This window comes from Lingula anatina, chromosome 1 (genome assembly GCF_051362555.1).
Source record: "Lingula anatina isolate TDL-2025a chromosome 1, LinAna3.0, whole genome shotgun sequence".
Taxonomy (NCBI): Eukaryota; Metazoa; Brachiopoda; class Lingulata; order Lingulida; family Lingulidae; genus Lingula; species Lingula anatina.
This window is the reverse complement of record NC_141767.1, coordinates 26,174,228-26,195,695: the sequence shown is the minus strand read 5'-3', so window position 1 is coordinate 26,195,695 and position 21,468 is coordinate 26,174,228. Positions and strand designations below refer to the sequence as shown.

Genomic DNA, 21,468 nt, shown 5'->3' with positions numbered 1-21,468 from the left:
TCGTCGCCGATGGTGATGCCGATGCCGATGCCGATGCCATGCACTTTCCTTGTAAACACGATAAGTGGAACACAGTTTTATTTTTTGCTTTTATATTTACAGAGCTGATGAATATTCATAAAACGCAGGTCAAGTTCGAAAATCAGCATGATCGGGCCAAATTATAGTAGAAGTTATACTGTTTTTTCACTTTTCAGCATATTTGCAACGCTGTAAACACATTAAAAGGAAAACCATTAGGCCAATTGTCATTAAACTCACAGGAGTGGTCAATCTTACTAAAACGCAGGTTGAGTTCGAAAATAAGCATAATCAGGCCATTATTTTAGAAGTTATGCTGTTTTTTCACATTTCCTCAGATTCAATTCTTAGGCATGTAAACAGTTTCATAATTGAACTAATAAGATACGTAAAAGTGTTTGTTTGGCATTTCATGCATCTTTACCACATTATTAGTTGATTATGTAAAAATGATGGTAAACTTGTTATCGTGTATTGTGTAATAAAGTTTCAAAAATGGAAATAAACCCATATCATTGCAGTTTGTCAGATTCAATCATTCACTATGTTCAGAATCTCAGAATGGAAGAAATTGGACATTTAACACTGCTCTGTTGATATTTTTTCCATCTCATCAATTTTCTTAGTTGATCATATAAAAACGGCAGAAAACTGTTAATTTTGTTTTATGTTAAAAATTGTTAAAAATGAAAAAAAAAAAACATTTCAGAACAGTGCTGTCTCATTTACATTTTGGCATTTTCAAGATGTGACTTTGAAGTTCCATGGGCCTGAAGACCTTTGCTAGGCACATTTTCTGAATATCCATAATACTAATATTTTATTATTAAAATTGGTGGTCATTATGCTGTTAAACATTATGTAATATTGCATCAAAATTTGAAAAAAAAAATTATTTTGGGCACTGCTCCCATGATGACCATTTAAGAAAAACCATGCCAATTACTGTTCTCAAACTTACAGGAAAGAAACATGGGACTAAAATACAGCTTCAGTAGGAAATACAGTCTGTTTGGTAATTCTTACTGCCAGTTAAACAGTTTTTTGTGAAATTTTAATTTTTCACATATTGGCATTTTCAAGGTGTGACTTTGAAGTTCCACGGGCTTGAAGACCCATGCTAGTCACATTTTCTGAAAATCCATGATACGTATATTTTATTATTAAAAATTGACGGTCATTATGCTGTTAACCATTTTGTAATATGGCATCAGAATAGAAGAAAACACAATTTTGGGTGCTGCTGCCATGATGACCATTATGGGAAAACCATGTTACTTATGATTGCCAAACTTTCAAAAAAGAAATACAGGACTAAAATTCAGCCTGAGTTGGAAAAGCAGTCGAATTGACTTCTTTTTCTTGAAATTATACATTTTCAAAGTGTAAACTTGTCACATATTTTAATTACATTGGTATTACCTATTGAGGATAATTAAAATTTGATGTTGAATTTGCAGTTTAACATAATGTATTTTTGCATCAGAATTGACAGTAGCCTATTTTGTGCATAGTTATTTCCTGTTTTTTGTCTGTACATTTGACAGCTTTGCTGCCTTGTTTCACTTACAAAATGGCAAATATAAAAATAGGTGCAAGAAAAGTTCTGATTTAATCAAAACTAGAGTATTGTTCGCTCATTAACCAAGTTATCAATTTTGCCTCATTTTTTCCAGTCTTTTTACTTTCTTTTCACTTTCCTTTGATTTACAGTTTGATTGTCTTGGCAAGTCTTTTACTTGCAGGGGTGGATGTTCTACCTGAACGTAACACTATCGATTTTACTTTTACTTGCTGGGGTGGATGTTCTACCTGAACGTAACACTATCGATTTTATTACCAATCAATATGGTGATCTGTTACTTGATTTTTTGATTAACACTAGCTGCTGCATTGTTAATGGGCGCGATACTTGTGCATCTAAAAATGACTTTACATCTGTGTCAGCCCGTGGTCATGCTGTGGTTGATTATTGCATTACAACACATGAGAACCTACCTATGATTCAAAATTTTACTGTGCAAAGGGTTAATGAATTATGTAATGCTTTAGACCTAAGACCGGTCTGTTCCTTACCCGACCATTCTCTGCTCTCCTGGGAATTCGACCTCTCACCTTGGAATGCAGTTGACAGCTCTCACCATTCACATGTGCCAACGGAAGTTCATTACAAGTTTAATGTGGATACAGTGCCAAGCGACTTCATGAATTCTAATGGAATTTCTCTTAAAATTAATGCTTTGTTACAAAATATTCCCACGATGGATCTCACTCAATCAAATATTGATAATGTTTATAATTTAAATCTGTGTTACTGAGTGAAATGAAAACCAAACTTCCTTATAGATCTGTGGGCGGTGGAAGCACCCGGGCAAAGAAGTATTTTAGACCTAATAAAGAATGGTGGAACGATGAGCTTCAAATAATGTGGGAAAATGTCAGGGATTCGGAGCGGCTTTGGTCATCAGTGAAATCAAATAGTAGTATCTCTTTACAATTAAAAAATGATTATGTAAGCAAACGGCGTGATTTTGACCATGCTAAACAACGAGCTAAACGCCAGTTTTGGCGTAAATCGCAAGAAGAACTCTTACAAAAACAAACCAGTGATCCACGGAACTTCTGGAGAGATATTGGTCGCATCGGAATTCAGAAGGATAGAAAAAGTACCATTCCCATGGAAGTAGTGAGAGATGATGGAACTGTCTCCACGGATATCACTGAGGTTTTATTGAAATGGCAAAATGACTATGCAGGTGTGTCAGATAAAAATTGTGATAGTTTTGATAAATTTTTCTTAGCCCAGGTTAATGAGAAACTTTATAGTTATAGACAGGGTAAACTTGATACACCAGATTTGAGTGCCAGTCTTAACACTGATATTACGTTTAAAGAAGTTGAGCTTGCAGTTAATGGTGCTAAGTGTGGTAAAAGCCCCGGGCTTGATGACCTGCCTTCGAAGGTCTTAAAAAACAATTGCAACTATTATATTTTTGTACAACCTGTTTAAGTACTGTTTTGCTAATTCTGTGGTCCCTAGTGATTGGCTTAGGTCTGTCATTAGTCCCATACCGAAAGGTAGTGGTGCTAATTCATGCAACCCACTAGAATATAGAGGAATAACATTATCATCTAGCATATATAAGATATACACATCTATTCTGAATAGGAGATTATCGACGTGGGCAGAAGATAATGAAATAATAGTTGACGAGCAAAATGGTTTTAGACAAGACCGTGGGTGTTTAGATCACATGTATGTAATGTCCAGTATAATAGAAAATAGTTTAAAGCAAAAGCCGAGCATATATGCCTGTTACATCGATGCAAGAAAAACATTCGACAGAATTAATAGGTCTCTTTTATGGTATAAATTATTTAAACTAGGAATATGTGGAAATTTTATGAATTCCCTCCAGGCTTTATATGATAACCCAAAGTGCTGTGTTAGGGTAAATAACTATACAACAGGTTTCTTTGATATTGAAACTGGAGTAAAACAAGGGTGCCTGTTGTCACCTTTACTTTTTGACATTTACATTAATGATATGGTACATGATCTGAAAGCTCTGGGTAAAGGCATTAATGTAAACGATGAGCTGATTTGCTCGCTTCTTTATGCAGATGACGTTGTGCTTTTGGCCAAGAATGAGGAAGATTTACAGTCAATGCTTAATGTGGTGCACAAGTGGTGTTATAAATGGCAGTTGACTCTGAATGTGGACAAGACCCAGATAGTTCATTTTAGGTCCCCTAAAATACCTAGAACAAATTATGTTTTTAAATGTGGCAATTTTACAGTAAACATTGTTGAAAAATATAAATACTTGGGTATGTGGTATTTTGAACACTTTGATGTGAATAAGACTGTATCATGTATAGCTAAGTCTGCAAGCAGAGCTTTAGGTCTTCTAATTGCAAAATGCAAGGCTTGTGGGGGCATGCCCTATGCATGCTTTACGAAATTATACGATGCACTTGTAGCTCCTGTGTTAGAATATGGTTCTGCTATATGGGGACTCCAGGAATTTAGTCAGATTAATGCTGTTTTCAATAGAGCTTGTAGGTATTTTTTGGGCGTGGGTAGGTACGCGCCAGCCGCTGCCACCCGTGCTGAAATGGGATGGATTTTGCCTTTTGAAAAGCAGTTAATTAATGTGACAAATTTCTGGTGTAGATTAGCTAATATGGATTGTAATAGGTTGACTAAAAAGGTGTTTTTATGGAGTTTACGTGTATCAAACAATGGAAAGAAAAATTGGATAACTAGGGTTAAAGGTAAATTTAGTGATCTAGGAGTAAGCCACCTATACGTAACTGATAATGATATATCGAAGGCTAGTACACTTAATTGTGTTAGGGAGAGTGTAGCTTTTGAATGTCACTCCGATTGGTTGGCGAAGCTATGGGATGATACCCCACGTAGAAATGGAGGTGGAAATAAGCTGAGGCTATTCAGACTGTTTAAGCAAGACTTGGTAGTTAGTGAATACATTAAGAAACCAACTTTATCGCTCAAGCACCGGCGGGCATTGGCTAAGCTGAGATGTGGGGTGGCCCCACTCAGAATAGAAACTGGACGGTATGACAACTTCCAGTGCTGGAGAGAACGTGTGTACTCTGTGAATCAGGTTGTGTTGAGGATGAGATTCACTTTTTAATTAATTGTCCATTTTTTAATGATTATCGTACTGATTTAATTAGAACTGCTAAATGTTTTAAGCCGGATTTTGATTTATTGGATGAACTAAGCAAATTTCTTTTCCTGATTGATGATCCAAAAATGATTTTTAGCACTGCCAAAGCCTGTAGCCTTTCCTTAGGATTAAGAAGAAATTTTATGTATTTAAACTGTAATTAGTTCTTTTAGTCTCTCATAGTTCTCTGTATAGAACTGCCTGATGACTGTTTTAATTTTTATTGTTTTTTAATTGTATCTATGGGTGAGACTTTAATAAAATAAATTGAATTGAATTGAATTGGTGTCAGTAGCCCATTTATGTATATTCTACTCATCAACTGTGGACCAATCATTCTTAAAAAATTGTAGTTGTAAGACAATATCGCAAAGTTGACTTTGTATAGTTGGCTATCCAGATTTAGCAGTCTAAGCTTAATTTTTTTGTGAAACGGTTCCCTTTTTTCAATGAGCCAGTATACAGTACCTAATCAGTATTGAATTTACATATTTTGTCTTTATCAGCACAATAAGAATCTTGCCATCTACTTTGAATTTTCATTGTTATTAACATTTTAGAATTGTTATGGAATTAAGCTAATTATGTTATCAGTAAGAACAAGATGTTATTATAATGATACATTTATGTACTGTGTAGATGCCAGTGCACTACTAAATTATGAGGAGAAATTTTTAATATTTTTTGGGATGGAGGAAACACAATTAATGAGGTTTTGGGGATTATCTTAATTTTGTGCAAAATTGGGCAACAGACAATGGTTATTTATGTACTGAAAATATATCAATAAAGCAAAAAAGAATGATAGTGCTAAGCTTTGTGGTGGAACCAAAATTTTAAGAAACAGATTTTGTGGGGTTGCAAAATATCGTGTGTATCACGTCTATAGACCTAGCAGTATAAAAAGCCTTATAATTCTTGCAAGTGGTTTCTTCTTAGTAATTTGGACATTTAAGGTAAATTGAGGACAACACCGCTTCACTAAGAAATGACGTAAAGTCACAAACTACAACGAAGATGGACTGTGAATTATACAAAAGTAATGACTGATCGGAGAGTGGGGGTGCATTCGAAACACATGACCTATTGTCACTCTTACGTAGTTTTTTTTAAATTACACATACACCATAATAATAACTTTAGCTAGAAGACACATTTTGTACGCCTAGTTCTAAGGACATAAGCCTACGAATGTATCCAATATATATTAGATGGGGTTGGGGTTTTTTACCTCTCCTAAAATAAATTTTAAAACTCCAAGACCTAAATATTTTCGTAATGTACGCCTTATGACACTTGATAACGTTCACGTGATTCAGATGAAGACAAAATGTGTCAAAAATATCTGAAATCGATATTGGGAAAGGGTTTAAGGGAATGATGTAAGGCACATGAGTAAACTGTGGTCACATAAAGAGATAATTCTAGTTTTTTATGTAATTATGCAAACATTTTCCGACTCATGCATGCCTCAAAGTATGGGAAGTTTAAATATTTTAAATATCGAAGGCTTTAAAAATATCCTATGTGGATAATATTTACACGTTTTTAATACTAACAAAAATTAGACTGCTATAAATAGGTATTACGACATGCACGTTTATTTTTGACACATTTTGTCTTCAACTTCGGTTGAATTTTTCACAGTGCCTGGTAATGAATGTTTGCTAATTGCTTTCTAAGAGAATGCAGTTTTTGCCGTTTAAAAAATTTGACTTTTCCCTGTCACCATTTCGTCTAGCTAATCGTGGATGTAACTGAATTATAGATTCTATCAATGGCTAAAATATTACAAAAAAACATCAAACAACTGAAAATAATGACCCGCGACAAAAGACGCCCCGAAAAGTTTCTTTTTTCAATTTTTAAAAACCGGGCGACACCTCGAAGGTGGCCGCATTAGTGCGTTATTAAAAAAATTCTAGTTATTTTCGGAGACGTTAAAACGTCAGATTTAGTTGCTAGGCTGATGTAAGTAAAGTTTCACTTGGACAAACAATTCTTACGTTTAGTAATATAAAAAAAGATAAATGGGCCTACACATATACTTGCATTATCTTTATAAAAAATCTTTTTCTGTTTCTGCTCAACTCATAACTCATGTTACTGGTGTGGGAGTACTGATAACCCGACGCCATGAAGGGAGACGTCAGTTGTTAATTATTACCTAAATCAGTAGACGTTTTGAATATAGACATATACATTCACTCGTTTCTTCTGCCTTGCATTAGTAATATGATCCACTGCTGCTATCTTCCAGGCTATTAATTATTACCTAAATCAGTAGACGTTTTGAATATAAAAATATACATTCAGTCGTTTCTTCTGCCTGGCATAAGTAATATGATCCACTGCTTCTATCTTCCAGTTTTGTAAATCAATATAATTTGTTTTTTCATTTTTCAGAATAACAAGTCAGCTGATTACAAAATGTGTTTCAGAGTACTTGGGTGACTGAACATGCTAAGTCCAGTGTACTTCCAATTGTCTCTCTACAATTCACTACAATCAGAACAACCATACTCCCTCAGGCTGCCTCAAAAATGCAGTCACCCTACGCCAAATTACATTATCCACATTTTGGATCAGTGTTCAAATACACGCACACTAAAGTAGCCTGCGAGAAGTTCACAGCTACCAGCTTAACGAACATCGTACCTATAAAAATTTTAGGGAGAAGGTATGTTGCTCAGAAATTTTCATCAAATTTGCCTGCACATTTCACAGACACTGCTTAGAACTTATTACTCTTATTATAAACAAACTGACAGGCAGAATAATCAAAATATAAAATATAAAAGAAAATGTATATGTCGATAAGATATTATTACCAACATTTTCGCATCACTATCAAAGGCCATCCCCTTTGAACAAGTTGACCATTGATGACAACAAGAACGCCATCATGTGACTATACGTCAACAAAGGTATAAAAGCGCAAAATTTTAAAAGTGCGTTCACTCAACAGCGGACAGATCTAGAGCAACAGGACGGATGCCATGTGCTGCGCCCTGTATCAAGCACAAAGGACACGGGAGTCGACTCCCATTTCTCCGAATCTTCTACTCATCCTACGTCAACGCATCGCTCTTCGACATATTGTTCCCTGCACACGCAGACGTCTAGACGGTGGATTCGGCGTTTCTCTTAGCTGGCCAGCTAAAATCTTCGCTTCTCCCCACGAGGAATCGTCGCTCGGTCATCTTCGCAGGATACTTCACCTTTTTGCTGTCGTGGGCTGGAGTCGTAGTGTCATTGCATATTCCCATGCTTTCCAGGTTTCTTTTTATTACAGGTCCAGGAAGCAGACTGCAAACTGGTGGAGGCCACCTGTGGGACTTCGACTACACTCCTTAAGGTATGTAATCTTTTTTTCTTTTTGGAAGGGGAGTTTGAGAAATGAAAGAAATCTAATCTCGTTTTTATTTCTGTTTACAGGACATAGAAGATGATGGGCGCCACCTGTGGGACTTCGACTACACTCCTTAAGGTATGTAATCTTTTTTCTTTTTGGAAGGGGGGTTTGAGAAATGAAAGAAATCTAATCTCGTTTTTATTTTTTGTTTACAGGACATAGAAGATGATGGGCGCCACCTGTGGGACTTCGACTACACTCCTTAAGGTATGTAATCTTTTTTTCTTTTTGGAAGGGGAGTTTGAGAAATGAAAGAAATCTAATCTCGTTTTTATTTCTGTTTACAGGACATAGAAGATGATGGGCGCCACCTGTGGGACTTCGACTACACCCCTTAAGGTATGTAATCTTTTTTTCTTTTTGAAGGGGAGTTTGAGAAATGAAAGAAATCTAATCTCGTTTTTATTTCTGTTTACAGGACATAGAAGATGATGGGCGCCACCTGTGGGACTTCGACTACACTCCTTAAGGTATGTAATCTTTTTTCTTTTTGGAAGGGGAGTTTGAGAAATGAAAGAAATCTAATCTCGTTTTTATTTCTGTTTACAGGACATAGAAGATGATGGGCGCCACCTGTGGGACTTCGACTACACTCCTTAAGGTATGTAATCTTTTTTCTTTTTGGAAGGGGGGTTTGAGAAATGAAAGAAATCTAATCTCGTTTTTATTTTTTGTTTACAGGACATAGAAGATGATGGGCGCCACCTGTGGGACTTAGACTACACTCCTTAAGGTATGTAATCTTTTTTTCTTTTTGGAAGGGGAGTTTGAGAAATGAAAGAAATCTAATCTCGTTTTTATTTCTGTTTACAGGACATAGAAGATGATGGGCGCCACCTGTGGGACTTCGACTACACCCCTTAAGGTATGTAATCTTTTTTTCTTTTTGAAGGGGAGTTTGAGAAATGAAAGAAATCTAATCTCGTTTTTATTTCTGTTTACAGGACATAGAAGATGATGGGCGCCACCTGTGGGACTTCGACTACACTCCTTAAGGTATGTAATCTTTTTTTCTTTTTGGAAGGGGGGATTGAGAAATGAAAGAAATCTAATCTCGTTTTTATTTCTGTTTACAGGACATAGAAGATGATGGGCGCCACCTGTGGGACTTCGACTACACTCCTTAAGGTATGTAATCTTTTTTTCTTTTTGGAAGGGGGGATTGAGAAATGAAAGAAATCTAATCTCGTTTTTATTTCTGTTTACAGGACATAGAAGATGATGGGCGCCACCTGTGGGACTTCGACTACACTCCTTAAGGTATGTAATCTTTTTTTCTTTTTGGAAGGGGAGTTTGAGAAATGAAAGAAATCTAATCTCGTTTTTATTTCTGTTTACAGGACATAGAAGATGATGGGCGCCACCTGTGGGACTTCGACTACACTCCTTAAGGTATGTAATCTTTTTTTCTTTTTGGAAGGGGGGATTGAGAAATGAAAGAAATCTAATCTCGTTTTTATTTCTGTTTACAGGACATAGAAGATGATGGGCGCCACCTGTGGGACTTCGACTACACTCCTTAAGGTATGTAATCTTTTTTTCTTTTTGGAAGGGGGGATTGAGAAATGAAAGAAATCTAATCTCGTTTTTATTTCTGTTTACAGGACATAGAAGATGATGGGCGCCACCTGTGGGACTTCGACTACACTCCTTAAGGTATGTAATCTTTTTTTCTTTTTGGAAGGGGAGTTTGAGAAATGAAAGAAATCTAATCTCGTTTTTATTTCTGTTTACAGGACATAGAAGATGATGGGCGCCACCTGTGGGACTTCGACTACACTCCTTAAGGTATGTAATCTTTTTTTCTTTTTGGAAGGGGGGATTGAGAAATGAAAGAAATCTAATCTCGTTTTTATTTCTGTTTACAGGACATAGAAGATGATGGGCGCCACCTGTGGGACTTCGACTACACTCCTTAAGGTATGTAATCTTTTTTTCTTTTGGGAAAGGAAGTTTGAGAAATGAAAGAAATCTAATCTCGTTTTTATTTCTCTTTACAGGACATAGATGATGGGCGCCACCTGTGGGACTTCGACTACACTCCTTAAGGTATGTAATCTTTTTTCTTTTTGGAAGGGGGGTTTGAGAAATGAAAGAAATCTAATCTCGTTTTTATTTCTGTTTACAGGACACAACTGCAAGGAGACACCCCACATCTACACTTAAGCTACTTCGACCATCCCTTGGAGCCAGCGAGTCCTGCCATGGTCTCTCTACGAGGTGGCTTCACTGGGGAAGCGTCCAGCGAGTCCTGCCATGGTCTGTCTACGAGGTGGCTGCACTGGGGAAGCGTCCAGCGAGTCCTGCCATGGTCTGTCTACGAGGTGGCGGCACAGGGGAAGCGTCCAGCGAGTCCTGCCATGGTATGTCTACGAGGTGGCTGCACCGGGAAAGCGTCCAGCGGGTCCTGTCATGGTCTGTCTACGAGGTTGGCTGCACCGGGGAAGCGTCCAGCGAGTCCTGCCATGGTCTGGTTGCGAGGTGGCTGCACTGGGGAAGCGTCCAGCGAGTCCTGCCATGGTCTATCTGCGAGGTGGCTGCACTTGGGAAGCGTCCAGCGAGTCCTGCCATGGTCCGTCTACGAGGTGGCTGCACTGGGGAAGCGTCCAGCGAGTCCTGCCATGGTCTGTCTACGAGGTGGCTGCACTAGGAAGCGTCCAGCGAGTCCTGTCCAACGTTTCATGGCAACTGCAAGGAGAAGAGGGCCACGTGCACACTTCCGATACATCCCTCAATCCTTGGTGCCAGTGAGTCCTGCCACGGTCTGTTGAGGAGGCTGCATTGGAGAAGCGTCTGAAGCATATGGTGTTTCACTGAGGCGGAAAAACCTGCAAGGTAACCCGTGTTACTGGCGAGAACAATACACTAAAATTAATTTTTCAGCAGCAGTCTGTGCCATAAATTTTTCACCCTACTGGCCATTCAGTCCACCTTCTTTCCTAAAAACTAGATATAGATGTCTGAATTTTGATTCACTGGTTCGAATACAAAGTTCAATAGGACTAGACTGGATTGCATTAATATTTGTATTAACAAGACCTTGACATTTTTCTCGAATCATGATGTAACAGTTACATTTAAAATAAATCAAAAGCTCTTTTTCATACTTATAGATAAAATCTAACAGCCATGTCACCAAATTGACACATTCTGGAAATCTACCGATTCCAACAATTTTTCTGGCTGCAGACTGCTTTTGATATACAATTTTTGAAAACTTATCAAATTTTCCTTTCTATTTACAGAACTCAATTAGGGCAATTCCTGATAAAGTCCCGCTTTTTTGAAAGAGGTGCAAGAAGAGGGTCACATTCAATCCTTGGTGCATGGTTGAGTCTTGCCATGGTCTGTATGTTAGGGGGCTGCATGGGGGAGCAGCAGAAGCATATGGCGTTTCACAGAGATGGAAACCTATCAAGCTTTAAAAGGTACATATCACTCATGTTTTTTGGGGAAAACAAAACACTTAAGTGATTTTTCATACCTTGAAAAACTAAAAACCGTTAGCCACATTAATTTGACAGCTCACATTCAGAAGGCAATGTCAATGTCTTTTACCCATTACCCACTCCTAGGATTAAGATATTTATGGTTAGTAGATTGGATTTGGGTGGGAGAAGTAAAGAGGGAAACTTTTGACTTATAATTTTTTATTTTGTAGTTGAGGCAGATAGCATTGGGGAGCGCCTGTCCTGATGACGGTCCATTTTAACAAGGTTAACAAGGCTAAAAGGGAGAAAGCCATGTCAGCTATATCATATAGTGTTTCAAGAGCCCTTCAATAATTGTGATTAGAGAGCATTCAAGGTAAGTTATGGGACAGGATAAGGGTAAATGAACTAGATTGTCATTCATTGTATAGATAATACAAATCTTTTATCAGTGCAACTCCAACAAACTGAGCATTTTGTGCAAGGTCTTAGACAATTGTTTTAAGAATGTTTGGGACCTGTCACTCGGTGCAGGCATTTGTTTTCCATTTACAATTTACTCTAGCAAATTCAGTGCTCATTTTTCACAGGTAAAAAGCTCTTTTAATTTGTCACAGATGTGGAAAAACCTTATCATTCATACAAAATATTTGACATGCCATTCGTCAACTTTCAGATCCTCAACAGTCTCGATATTCTGCAGAACGTTGTCAATGGTCGAGATTACTTGGAGCTACCGCCCCCACCACCCACCACCACCAATGTGACTCCGAGGCGTGGTCACTGGTCCAGATTACTTGGAGCTACCGCTCCCACCACCCACCACCACCAATGTGACTCCGAGGCGTGGTCACTGGTCCAGATTACTTGGAGCTACCGCCCCCACCACCCACCACCACCAATGTGACTCCAGGGCGTGGTTACTGGTCCAGATTACTTGGAGCTACCGCCCCCAACACCCACCACCAATGTGACTCCGGGACGTTGTCACTGGTCCAGAAATTGTATACTAGCAGCTACCACCCCCACCTCCAGTGCTGTGGTTGTGGTAATAAAAGGCCACCGTAGAAGTGAGTATTTATTTCCATCTCTCTATATTGTTCAGATTGTTAGGCATTTTCCTGGTTTATATGCCTCCCTTTACGCCTCTTGTTCTCCAGTCACTTTCTTTTTGTAGAATCTTGGCACTCTCCCAATCAATGTTTTTTTGTGATGGTTCGTTGTAGCAGAAGGCTACCTTGGGCTGTAGTGTATTTTTCCCTCTTCGGGTACCCTTTCTTATTCCTTCCCGTGTTCTTTAACTCTAACGTTCAACTTTCTCTTTCTCTCCCATATAAATCCTTCACAAATTAAACACTTGATGGAATACTAGTACACTCCTCCCGCTGGATCTAGATTGTTCAGGCTTTACTTAAACTTGTCTTTGAGTAGTCGTTTAAATGCTGTTAGTATTCCTTTTCCTTCGTTAAAACTAATTTGTGCAATACCCCATTGTGACATTAAGTCTGAAGGTCGCCAGTGGCATGTCAAAATATTTCGCTTGAATGTTTTTTCCAAGTTTGTGACAAAAGTGCTTTTGATATTTATTTCCCATCAAACTGCTGAAACTTTAAAAACACATTTCATATACAAATGGTTGACTTTTATTACATTTTGAAGTAATAATTTAAATTTGCAGGCTACCAAAAGTGGTGGATTCTAAAAATGAAGATTGCAACTACCAAACCTCCAGATGAAACACTTCTTCAGGATTGAGGGATCTTTATAAAGATAACTTTGTAAGTTATTGGGGATCAAGAATAAGTGGTTCTGAATTTTTAAGTATTATTATTGGTGTATTATGGCATTTCTTATTATTGACAGTGATCAAAAACTATATCCTATGTAAACAAACAGTAGAATTAGAAGTAGCACAGACAGTCAACAATTTAACATGTAGGCTAACATTACAATATTCAATATAGCAACATCTTTTCTTACTTTTTTGTCAAATGTTTGAAATAATTTATTTTTTGAAGACTGCTGTCTACTTACTCTAAAAAGTTAATATATATATTTCAATAAAGGAAGCATATTTCACTGTACATTTGGAAATAACGCTCTGATCATTTTAAGAACCAAGCTTTTCATTAATGTTAACGGTGTGTAAATACCAGTGATATACTTTCTTTGTTGCAGTTACTGCAAGCTTTCGATATAGCTTTTCATACTTTTGAGTAAAAGTTGGATTTCATTTGTAGGCTACGAATTGGGAGTTTTCCAATAAAAACAGCCTGCCTGCATGATGTCGGATAACGTCGACCCAAGACCAAATGTCCAAGATGTTAAACACTGTACAGCGTTAGCAAGGAGCCCTGTGGACACTTTCATCGATGCTCGGACATCCCACGAGTTTTGGTGTTGAAGGACACGGCTTTTTCTGCAAACAAATATAGAGAATGTGGAATGGTAATGAAGGCAATATACAGTACTGAATACAGTCTAATGTCTTTTGGATGCTGAGAATATTTGGGGTTCATGGGTCACAAACATGTCAAGGTGAAATTGCTTCAATTTCATTTGTATTTTATACCTTATGCAGTGAACCATTTTATTTCAATAACAGAAGAGAAAACTGAGGTTCAAGATAATTCTTCATTCCATACAAGATCAATTGCATAAGATGTGTGCTTCTGTAGGAAAAGTCTACCTCTACAGTTGCTATAATTATTATATTAATAAATTTGAATATAGAGTTGCTTTATCCACATTCTGAATGCAGATAGTTTTTTGCTCACAAAAACATTCCCACCACTTGTGGTCGTCTGTGTTTTGTTTCAATCTGAGATGGTCATTTTTCAAATTTGTGCTTTTGATGATGTGGAGTTGTTTGTCAGTATGGCATTTGAAAAGGTCTTAACCTGCACACTAACCTTACTAACAAACCCTCACATCTTTGTAAAATCTGACTTCATGTAAACGCTTTTACATGAAGAGATTTTACATTGATAGATTGTGCAAAATCTGTAATTAAATATTTTACGTGTGAGAAAATATTTCATTATATTTTTTGTACAGTCTGCTCTTCTTGAGAGATGCTGTCATCTCTCAAGATAGAGATCACATTACTAATATTCAGATTTTCTCAAGTGTTATAGTTGACAAATACATCCACTTCATCACATATGCACCTTTTCTCCGGATCAAAAAAATTCAGATTCAACTTTACATGGGCGGTCATACAGTGTAATGTGAGATCCGAAATATTTTGAAGCAAGCTTGCTTTATTCTGTACTTGTATCATGCAGGTAGTTGCGATTTCAGTGCAAAGTTACATTTTAGAAACCTGGTATTTTAAGTCGAATTATATATCAAAGTTTAGTTGAAATCATTGATATTCCCGAGTTATAATCATATTACTTGAATCTGTTTGCATTTTATCATAAAGAGAACTATTATCAAGTTTTGAAAGATGCTTGCAGTTGTAAAATGATTAACTTTATTTATGGTTTTAATTCTCCAAGATAAAGTCAAAATGATTCTGTTTAATTGTTATGTCTCTTGTTAGTTTTTTATTGGCTTCAGTGCCTTTTTCTGTAAGAATTACTTTAATAAGTTTTTATGCTTCACCTCGTGTATAGTATATATAGAGAATAGTTAGTCAAGACAAAGGTTATTCCGTCACACAATGCTGTCTAAAACGGGACGATTCTTGAACTGTACGCAGCGCCGTGCCAATAGAAACCGATTTCGTCATGTTATAAGGACCGAATTTTCCGGGCGTGGGCACTTTCCCGGCATTCCCCACGAAGGGTTTAGACGGTTTTTTCCCCACGGCCCGAGAGCATCTGGTACCAGTTTCCGACCACAAGACCTGCATTATCGGACGCTAGATGAAGACGATGGAAAATCTTAGAACTTTTGATAATACTGCTATGTATTAATTCATTGCGTTTACGTAGTTCATTACTGATTATTAGTCCTTTTTAAATCAACTGTAAATATTCAAAATTGTACATAATAGTTGAATAAAAAATATTCTATAATTTTCTTTTTTTTTTTTTTTTTTTTTTTTTTTTTTTTTTTTTTTTTTTTTTTTGTAAAAAAAAAGTGGTCGTGTACAGATCGCTAAAAAAAGCGAGACTTGCAAATAAATTTAAATGGACTCGCATGTATGCTTGTTTAATCATTAGTAGAAATTATCCTCTTTCGCCTCTCACTTAAACTTTTACAATCTCGTCACTATTTCTGTCACTCCAATTTCTTCCATAAAACTAGCCGATGTCCAGGTAATGAGTTGAATTTTAGTTTTTTGATACAAAGCTGTGGTGCTGCGTTACTTTGCTCTCCCGGGCCCCGTAACTCGAAAGCAGCGCGCATTGCGACTGAGCGCAAGTGTCTCGATTCCATTACTTGCCCATGCTCGCCCCATGTAATACACTGTAGCCTCTATGTGATATCGCCGTTCGCAATACGCGATGCTTTTAAGTTATGGAGCCCCAGGAATAACTCGAGCCGTTACCTAGACTTTCCTGAGTCAAATTAGAGAAGTAACTATCTTACTTAAATAAATCCCACTGTAGATTTAAGAACCCAACACCTCTTAATGTTAACGAAGGGGTACATTGTGTATAAATGTATATGTTCTTGACTATAACACAAGTAAAACGAGAAAAAAACTAGTTTTTCCCATTCCTGTGCCATTGTTATCCTTATCTACTGGCACTATTTTTTTTTTTTTTTTTTTTTTTTTTTTGCTGTTGGAATTGAGGCCCAATTTTTTTATATAAATGCATATAGCAAGCAAAACTAGACAAAACCAAGATTTTTTCCATCCTCGTGCCATTATTGTCCTTATCTAATAAAATGCAAAAGCTGATGAATGATAAGTATTAAAATGAAAAACTATTTTTTGGATCCCTTTTCACTGATTTAAACTTATTCAACCATTTTGAAGACTTGCAGTTCCTAGACTTCCAATCTTAGATTGTCGACTGGGGGCGTTGCTGTCGCCACCATCCTGTCAGTTTGGACGCGGGGGTGTCGTGTGAGAGTGAGACACAGATTTCATTATTTGTATTGTATATACACCTACGTTTGAAATACATTCAGCGTTTTCATACCTTAACTTTTTTGTTTAAAAGGAAAAAATCACACATTTACTTCGGAGGGAAGAATCAATGTTAGGCTATAATAGTTTTTGAAGGGAAACCACGCATGCCTCTCCCCTAACTGTGATTGACAGTGTCCTTGCATCTTGTTGACATGATATCAACTTGAAGTTTACCAACCTGCCCCAGGCCGTCATTGAACGACCTTGTCCGCGTACACTGGAACACTTATCCACAATATACACTGATCCACAATGCACTTTGAAGAAACTTTCATTTCATATCTTGTTTCACAGATGATGACAATAAAGATGAAGTGATAATACATTTTTGCGATTAATATTTATGTGGAGTTGTCCAGTTTCTTTGGTTGCTTTGATTTTGCAAGGAGAAAGGATAACGAAAAGATAATATGCTTGCTGTGATTTTTAAATTAAAATGTTTTAGTTACTATTTATAATTGCTTAAATATTTTAACATTTCTTTGATTTGCTTGAAAGAAGATGGCATGCAGCGACCCATAGTTCCCCTATTCACAGCTCAGAACTGGCATTACATGGTTTAAAAAAACTTTCGCGTGTGTGTTTGTGTGTGTGTGCGTGTGGGGGGGGGGAGGTAGGGAGGTAGGATGCCTCACATTTACCAAGAAGTTATAACTTCTTGCATTTACCAACATCAAGTGGTGAGAGTATTAGCGAGGCAGAAAGTGTTTCAGACAGCACATCTGATTAATTATCTATTGTTTATTATACATTTTTTATTCTCATATTTATATATTTTGTATAAAATAACTCTTGCATTGCTTTCTATAAAAGGTCTTTATCACATACATTATCATATATGAAGTACTTTTTAGGTGATTTTTTTTCATTGTCATACAGATTATTGGCCATTACTGTTATTATGTGTACTACATTTTCATTTAGTTTTTACTTTTACCTTATCATTATTTTGGTACAATTTATACCTTGTTTATTGTATGGTTAATGGAAACATTCCAAATAGGTGTTTAGAGTGCTTTAACACATGATTTTTTTGTGTTTCTGTAACAGCCTTTTGCTTTTAGCATTTTTTACTATTCTATAGGGCTCTGTACAAAATGTGTATTGGTTAACAATATAATTATTTAGACCAACAAATGCTGGTCTGTGAGAAAAGTTATATAAAATTAATAAATACGCTGATACAAGTTTTTCTAGTTACAAGACTTTTATACAGTTAAGTGAAATCAGTGATGGTTTCTGTGAGAAAATATTGTAATACACCACCCCTCCCTCTCTTCTCTAGGATTAAAAAAACAAACAAACAAACAAAAAAAAAACAATTACTTTCCCATTTACTTGTGCCACATCGCAATTATTTAACATATAACTCTTTTTTTCACCACAAGACAAGTTTCATTAGAAAAAATTATTTATGCAATATATATGCTGAAATAACTTGCTCTGTTTCATATTAGACTGCATACAACAGGTAAATCTGGTTACCTCCACCCCCACATATAACTCATTAAAAATACGATGCCTCAAACCAAATAATATTTTTTCACACAACAAATATATGCATAAACTTTATAATAGCAAATTATTAAAAAAATTTGACGATAGGCACTTTGCCAATGGTTATCTGCACTCATCCTTAAATTTTTCACATATCGACATTTTCAAGGTGTGACTTTGAACTTCCATGGGTTTGAAGACCTTTGCTAGTCTGAATATCCATGATAATTTTATTTCATTATTAAAATTGATGGTCATTATGCATTATGTAATATTGCAACGAAAATGAAGAAACTCTATTGGATTATCATTTTTTATTGAATTAACGCAACTTTTTGTGAAATTCTCATTTTTCTCATATTACCTGTTTTGCATAATTTAAATTTGATGTTGACTTTGCAGTTAAGCGTAATATATTATTGCATCAGAATTGACAGCATCCTATTTTGTGCATTATTACTTTCTGCTTTTGTTAAGATGTGACTTACTGGCCTGAAAGACCTTTGAGAGGGTCAGTCTGTAAATTTCCCTTGGGTATCACTAAGCTAAGTGCAGAGTTATAAAGTCACTTGCCTAATTAATAGGTTATTAAATGAGATTACATAAAGCACAGTTGTTGATATTTCCCTGTAAACTCCCAAAGATTAAGCCAGTCTGCTAGATTAATAATAAGGAAGCAGTGATAATTATGCAGGTAAATTTTGCAATATCTCTGGGTCCACTCCTGTTATTGACCATGTTACCTGTTGTGCATGATTAAAATTCAGTGTTGACTGACAGTGCTATTATAAGCATTATTTATTATTGCATCAAAATTGACAAAATGACCTATTTTGCATCTTTATTTTCTGTTTTTTGTCTGTACATTTGACAGCTTTGCTGCCTTTTTCTTATATTGTGTTTACAGTGTTGCATATATGCTGAAAAGTGAAAAAAAAAGCATAACTACTAAAATAGTGGCCTGATCATGCCGATTTTCTAACTTGACCTGCGTTTTAGTAAGATAGATTACTCTTGTGAGTTTCATGACAACAGGCCTATCGGTTTTCCTTGGAATGTGTTTACAGTGTTGCATATATGCTGAAAAGTGAAAAATAAAGCATAACTTCTACAATAATGACCTGATCATGCTGATTGTCGAACTTGGCCTGCGTTTTATGAATATTCATCAGCTCTGTAAATATAAAACCAAAAAGTAAAACTGCCTTCCACTTATCGTGTTTACAATGAAAGTGCACGGCGCCGGTGACGGCGATGACGGGGACGACAGACGCAGGTGATGGCAATATGTACAGACACATCTATATATATATTTACTTTACTGTTTGAGAACAGTAAGTGACATGGTTTTTCTTAAATGATCATCATGGGAGCAGTGCCCAAAATAGGTTTTTTTCAAATTTTGATGCAATATTACATAATGTTTAACAGCATAATTACCATCAATTTTTAATAATAAAATATTAGTATCATAGATATTCAGAAAATGTGACTAGCAAAGGTCTTCAGGCCCATGGAACTTCAAAGACACAACTTGAAAATGCCAAAATGTAAACAAGACAGCACTGTTCTGAAATGTTTTTTTTTTCCATATTTAACAATTTTTAACATAAAACAAAATTAACAGTTTACTGCCATTTTTATATAATCAACTAAGAAAATTGATGAGATGGGAAAAATATCAATAGAGCAGTGTTAAATGTCCAATTTCTTCCATTCTGAGATTCTGAACACAGTGAATGATTGAATCTGACAAACTGCAATGATATGAGTTTATTTCCATTTTTGAAACTTTATTACACAATACACGATAACAAGTTTACCATCATTTTTACAAAATCAACTAACAATGTTATAAAGATGCAGGAAATGTCAAACAAAAACTTTTACGTATCTTATTAGTTTAATAATGAGACTGTTAACATGCCTAAGAATTGAATCTGAGGAAATGTGAAAAATATGCTGAAAAGTGAAAAAACAGCATAACTTCTACAATAATGGCCCGATCATGCTGATTTTCGAACTTGACCTGCGTTTTATGAATATTCATCAGCTCTGTAAATATAAAGCCAAAAAGTAAAACTGCCCTCCACTTATGGTGTTTACAAGGAAAGTGCATGGCGCCGGCATCGGCATCGCCATCGGCATCGCCATCGGCGACGGCGTCGACAGACGCAGGTGATGGCAATATGTACAGACACATCTGTGTCTGTACATAAAAATGAGGCCAAATCTTACAGTGCTCTTTTGAATTTTGTTATTTTTTTTAAACAAGGCAGCAAAGCTGTCAAATGTACAGACAAAAAGCAGGAAATAACTATGCACAAAATAGGCTACTGCCAATTCTGATGCAAAAGTACATATTGTTAAACTTCAAATCCAACATCAAATTTTAACAAGACAGCACTGTTCTGAAATGGGTTTATTTCCATTTTTAACACTTTTTTAACATAAAACAAAATGAACAGTTTACTGCAATTTTTATATGATCAACTAAGATAATTGATGAGATGGGAAAAATATCAATAGAACAGTGTTAAATGTCCAATTTCCTCCATTCTGAGATTCTGAACATAGTGAATGATTGAATCTGACAAACTGCAATGATATGAGTTTATTTCCATTTTTGACACTTTATTACACAATACACGATAACAAGTTTACCATCATTTTTACATAATCAACTAACAATGTTGTAAAGATGCAGGAAATGTCAAACAAACACTTTAATGTATCTTATTAGTAAAATAAAAAGACTGTTAACATGCCTAAGAATTGAATCTGAGGAAATGTGAAAAAACAGCATAACTTCTTAAATAATGGCCCGATTATGCTGATTTTCGAACTCGACCTGCATTTTAGTAAGACTGACCACTCCTGTGAGTTTAATGGCAATTGGCCTATCGGTTTTTCTTATATTGTGTTTACAGTGTTGCATATATGCTGAAAAAAAGGAAAAAAACAGCATAAATAGTAAAATAGTGGCCCGATCATGCCAATTTTCGAACTTGACCTGCGTTTTAGTAAGATTGATTACTCTTGTGAGTTTCATGACAACAGGCCTAACGGTTTTCCTTAAAATGTGTTTACAGGGTTGCATATATGCTGAAAAGTGATAAAACAGCATAACTTCTACAATAATGGCCCGATCATGCTGATTTTCGAACTTGACCTGCGTTTTATGAATATTCATCAGCTCTGTAAATATAAAAGCAAAAAATAAAACTGTGTTCCACTTATCGTGTTTACAGTGAAAGTGCACGGCGACGGCATTGCCATCGGCATCGGCATCGGCATCAGCATCGGCATCGGCGA

At 36.2% G+C, this 21,468-nt stretch overlaps 1 protein-coding gene across 2 annotated transcripts; it reads left to right on the top strand.

Annotated features, from left to right (window-relative positions):
- The first annotated feature begins 8,894 nt into the window (after positions 1-8,894).
- On the top strand, positions 8,895-15,589 carry LOC147764167 (uncharacterized). Of its 2 annotated transcripts, XM_087000736.1 has the most exons (7): positions 8,895-10,053; positions 10,183-10,968; positions 11,379-11,561; positions 11,795-11,940; positions 12,241-12,634; positions 13,243-13,342; positions 13,805-15,589. In XM_087000736.1, the coding sequence occupies exon 2, from the start codon at positions 10,338-10,340 to the stop codon at positions 10,902-10,904; it is 567 nt and encodes a 188-aa protein (XP_086856862.1). In that variant the 5' UTR covers positions 8,895-10,053; positions 10,183-10,337; the 3' UTR covers positions 10,905-10,968; positions 11,379-11,561; positions 11,795-11,940; positions 12,241-12,634; positions 13,243-13,342; positions 13,805-15,589. The 2 variants fall into 2 exon arrangements, with proteins under 2 accessions (XP_086856862.1, XP_086856861.1); XM_087000735.1 differs by having other exon boundaries at positions 8,895-10,968.
- The last annotated feature ends 5,879 nt before the right edge of the window (positions 15,590-21,468 follow it).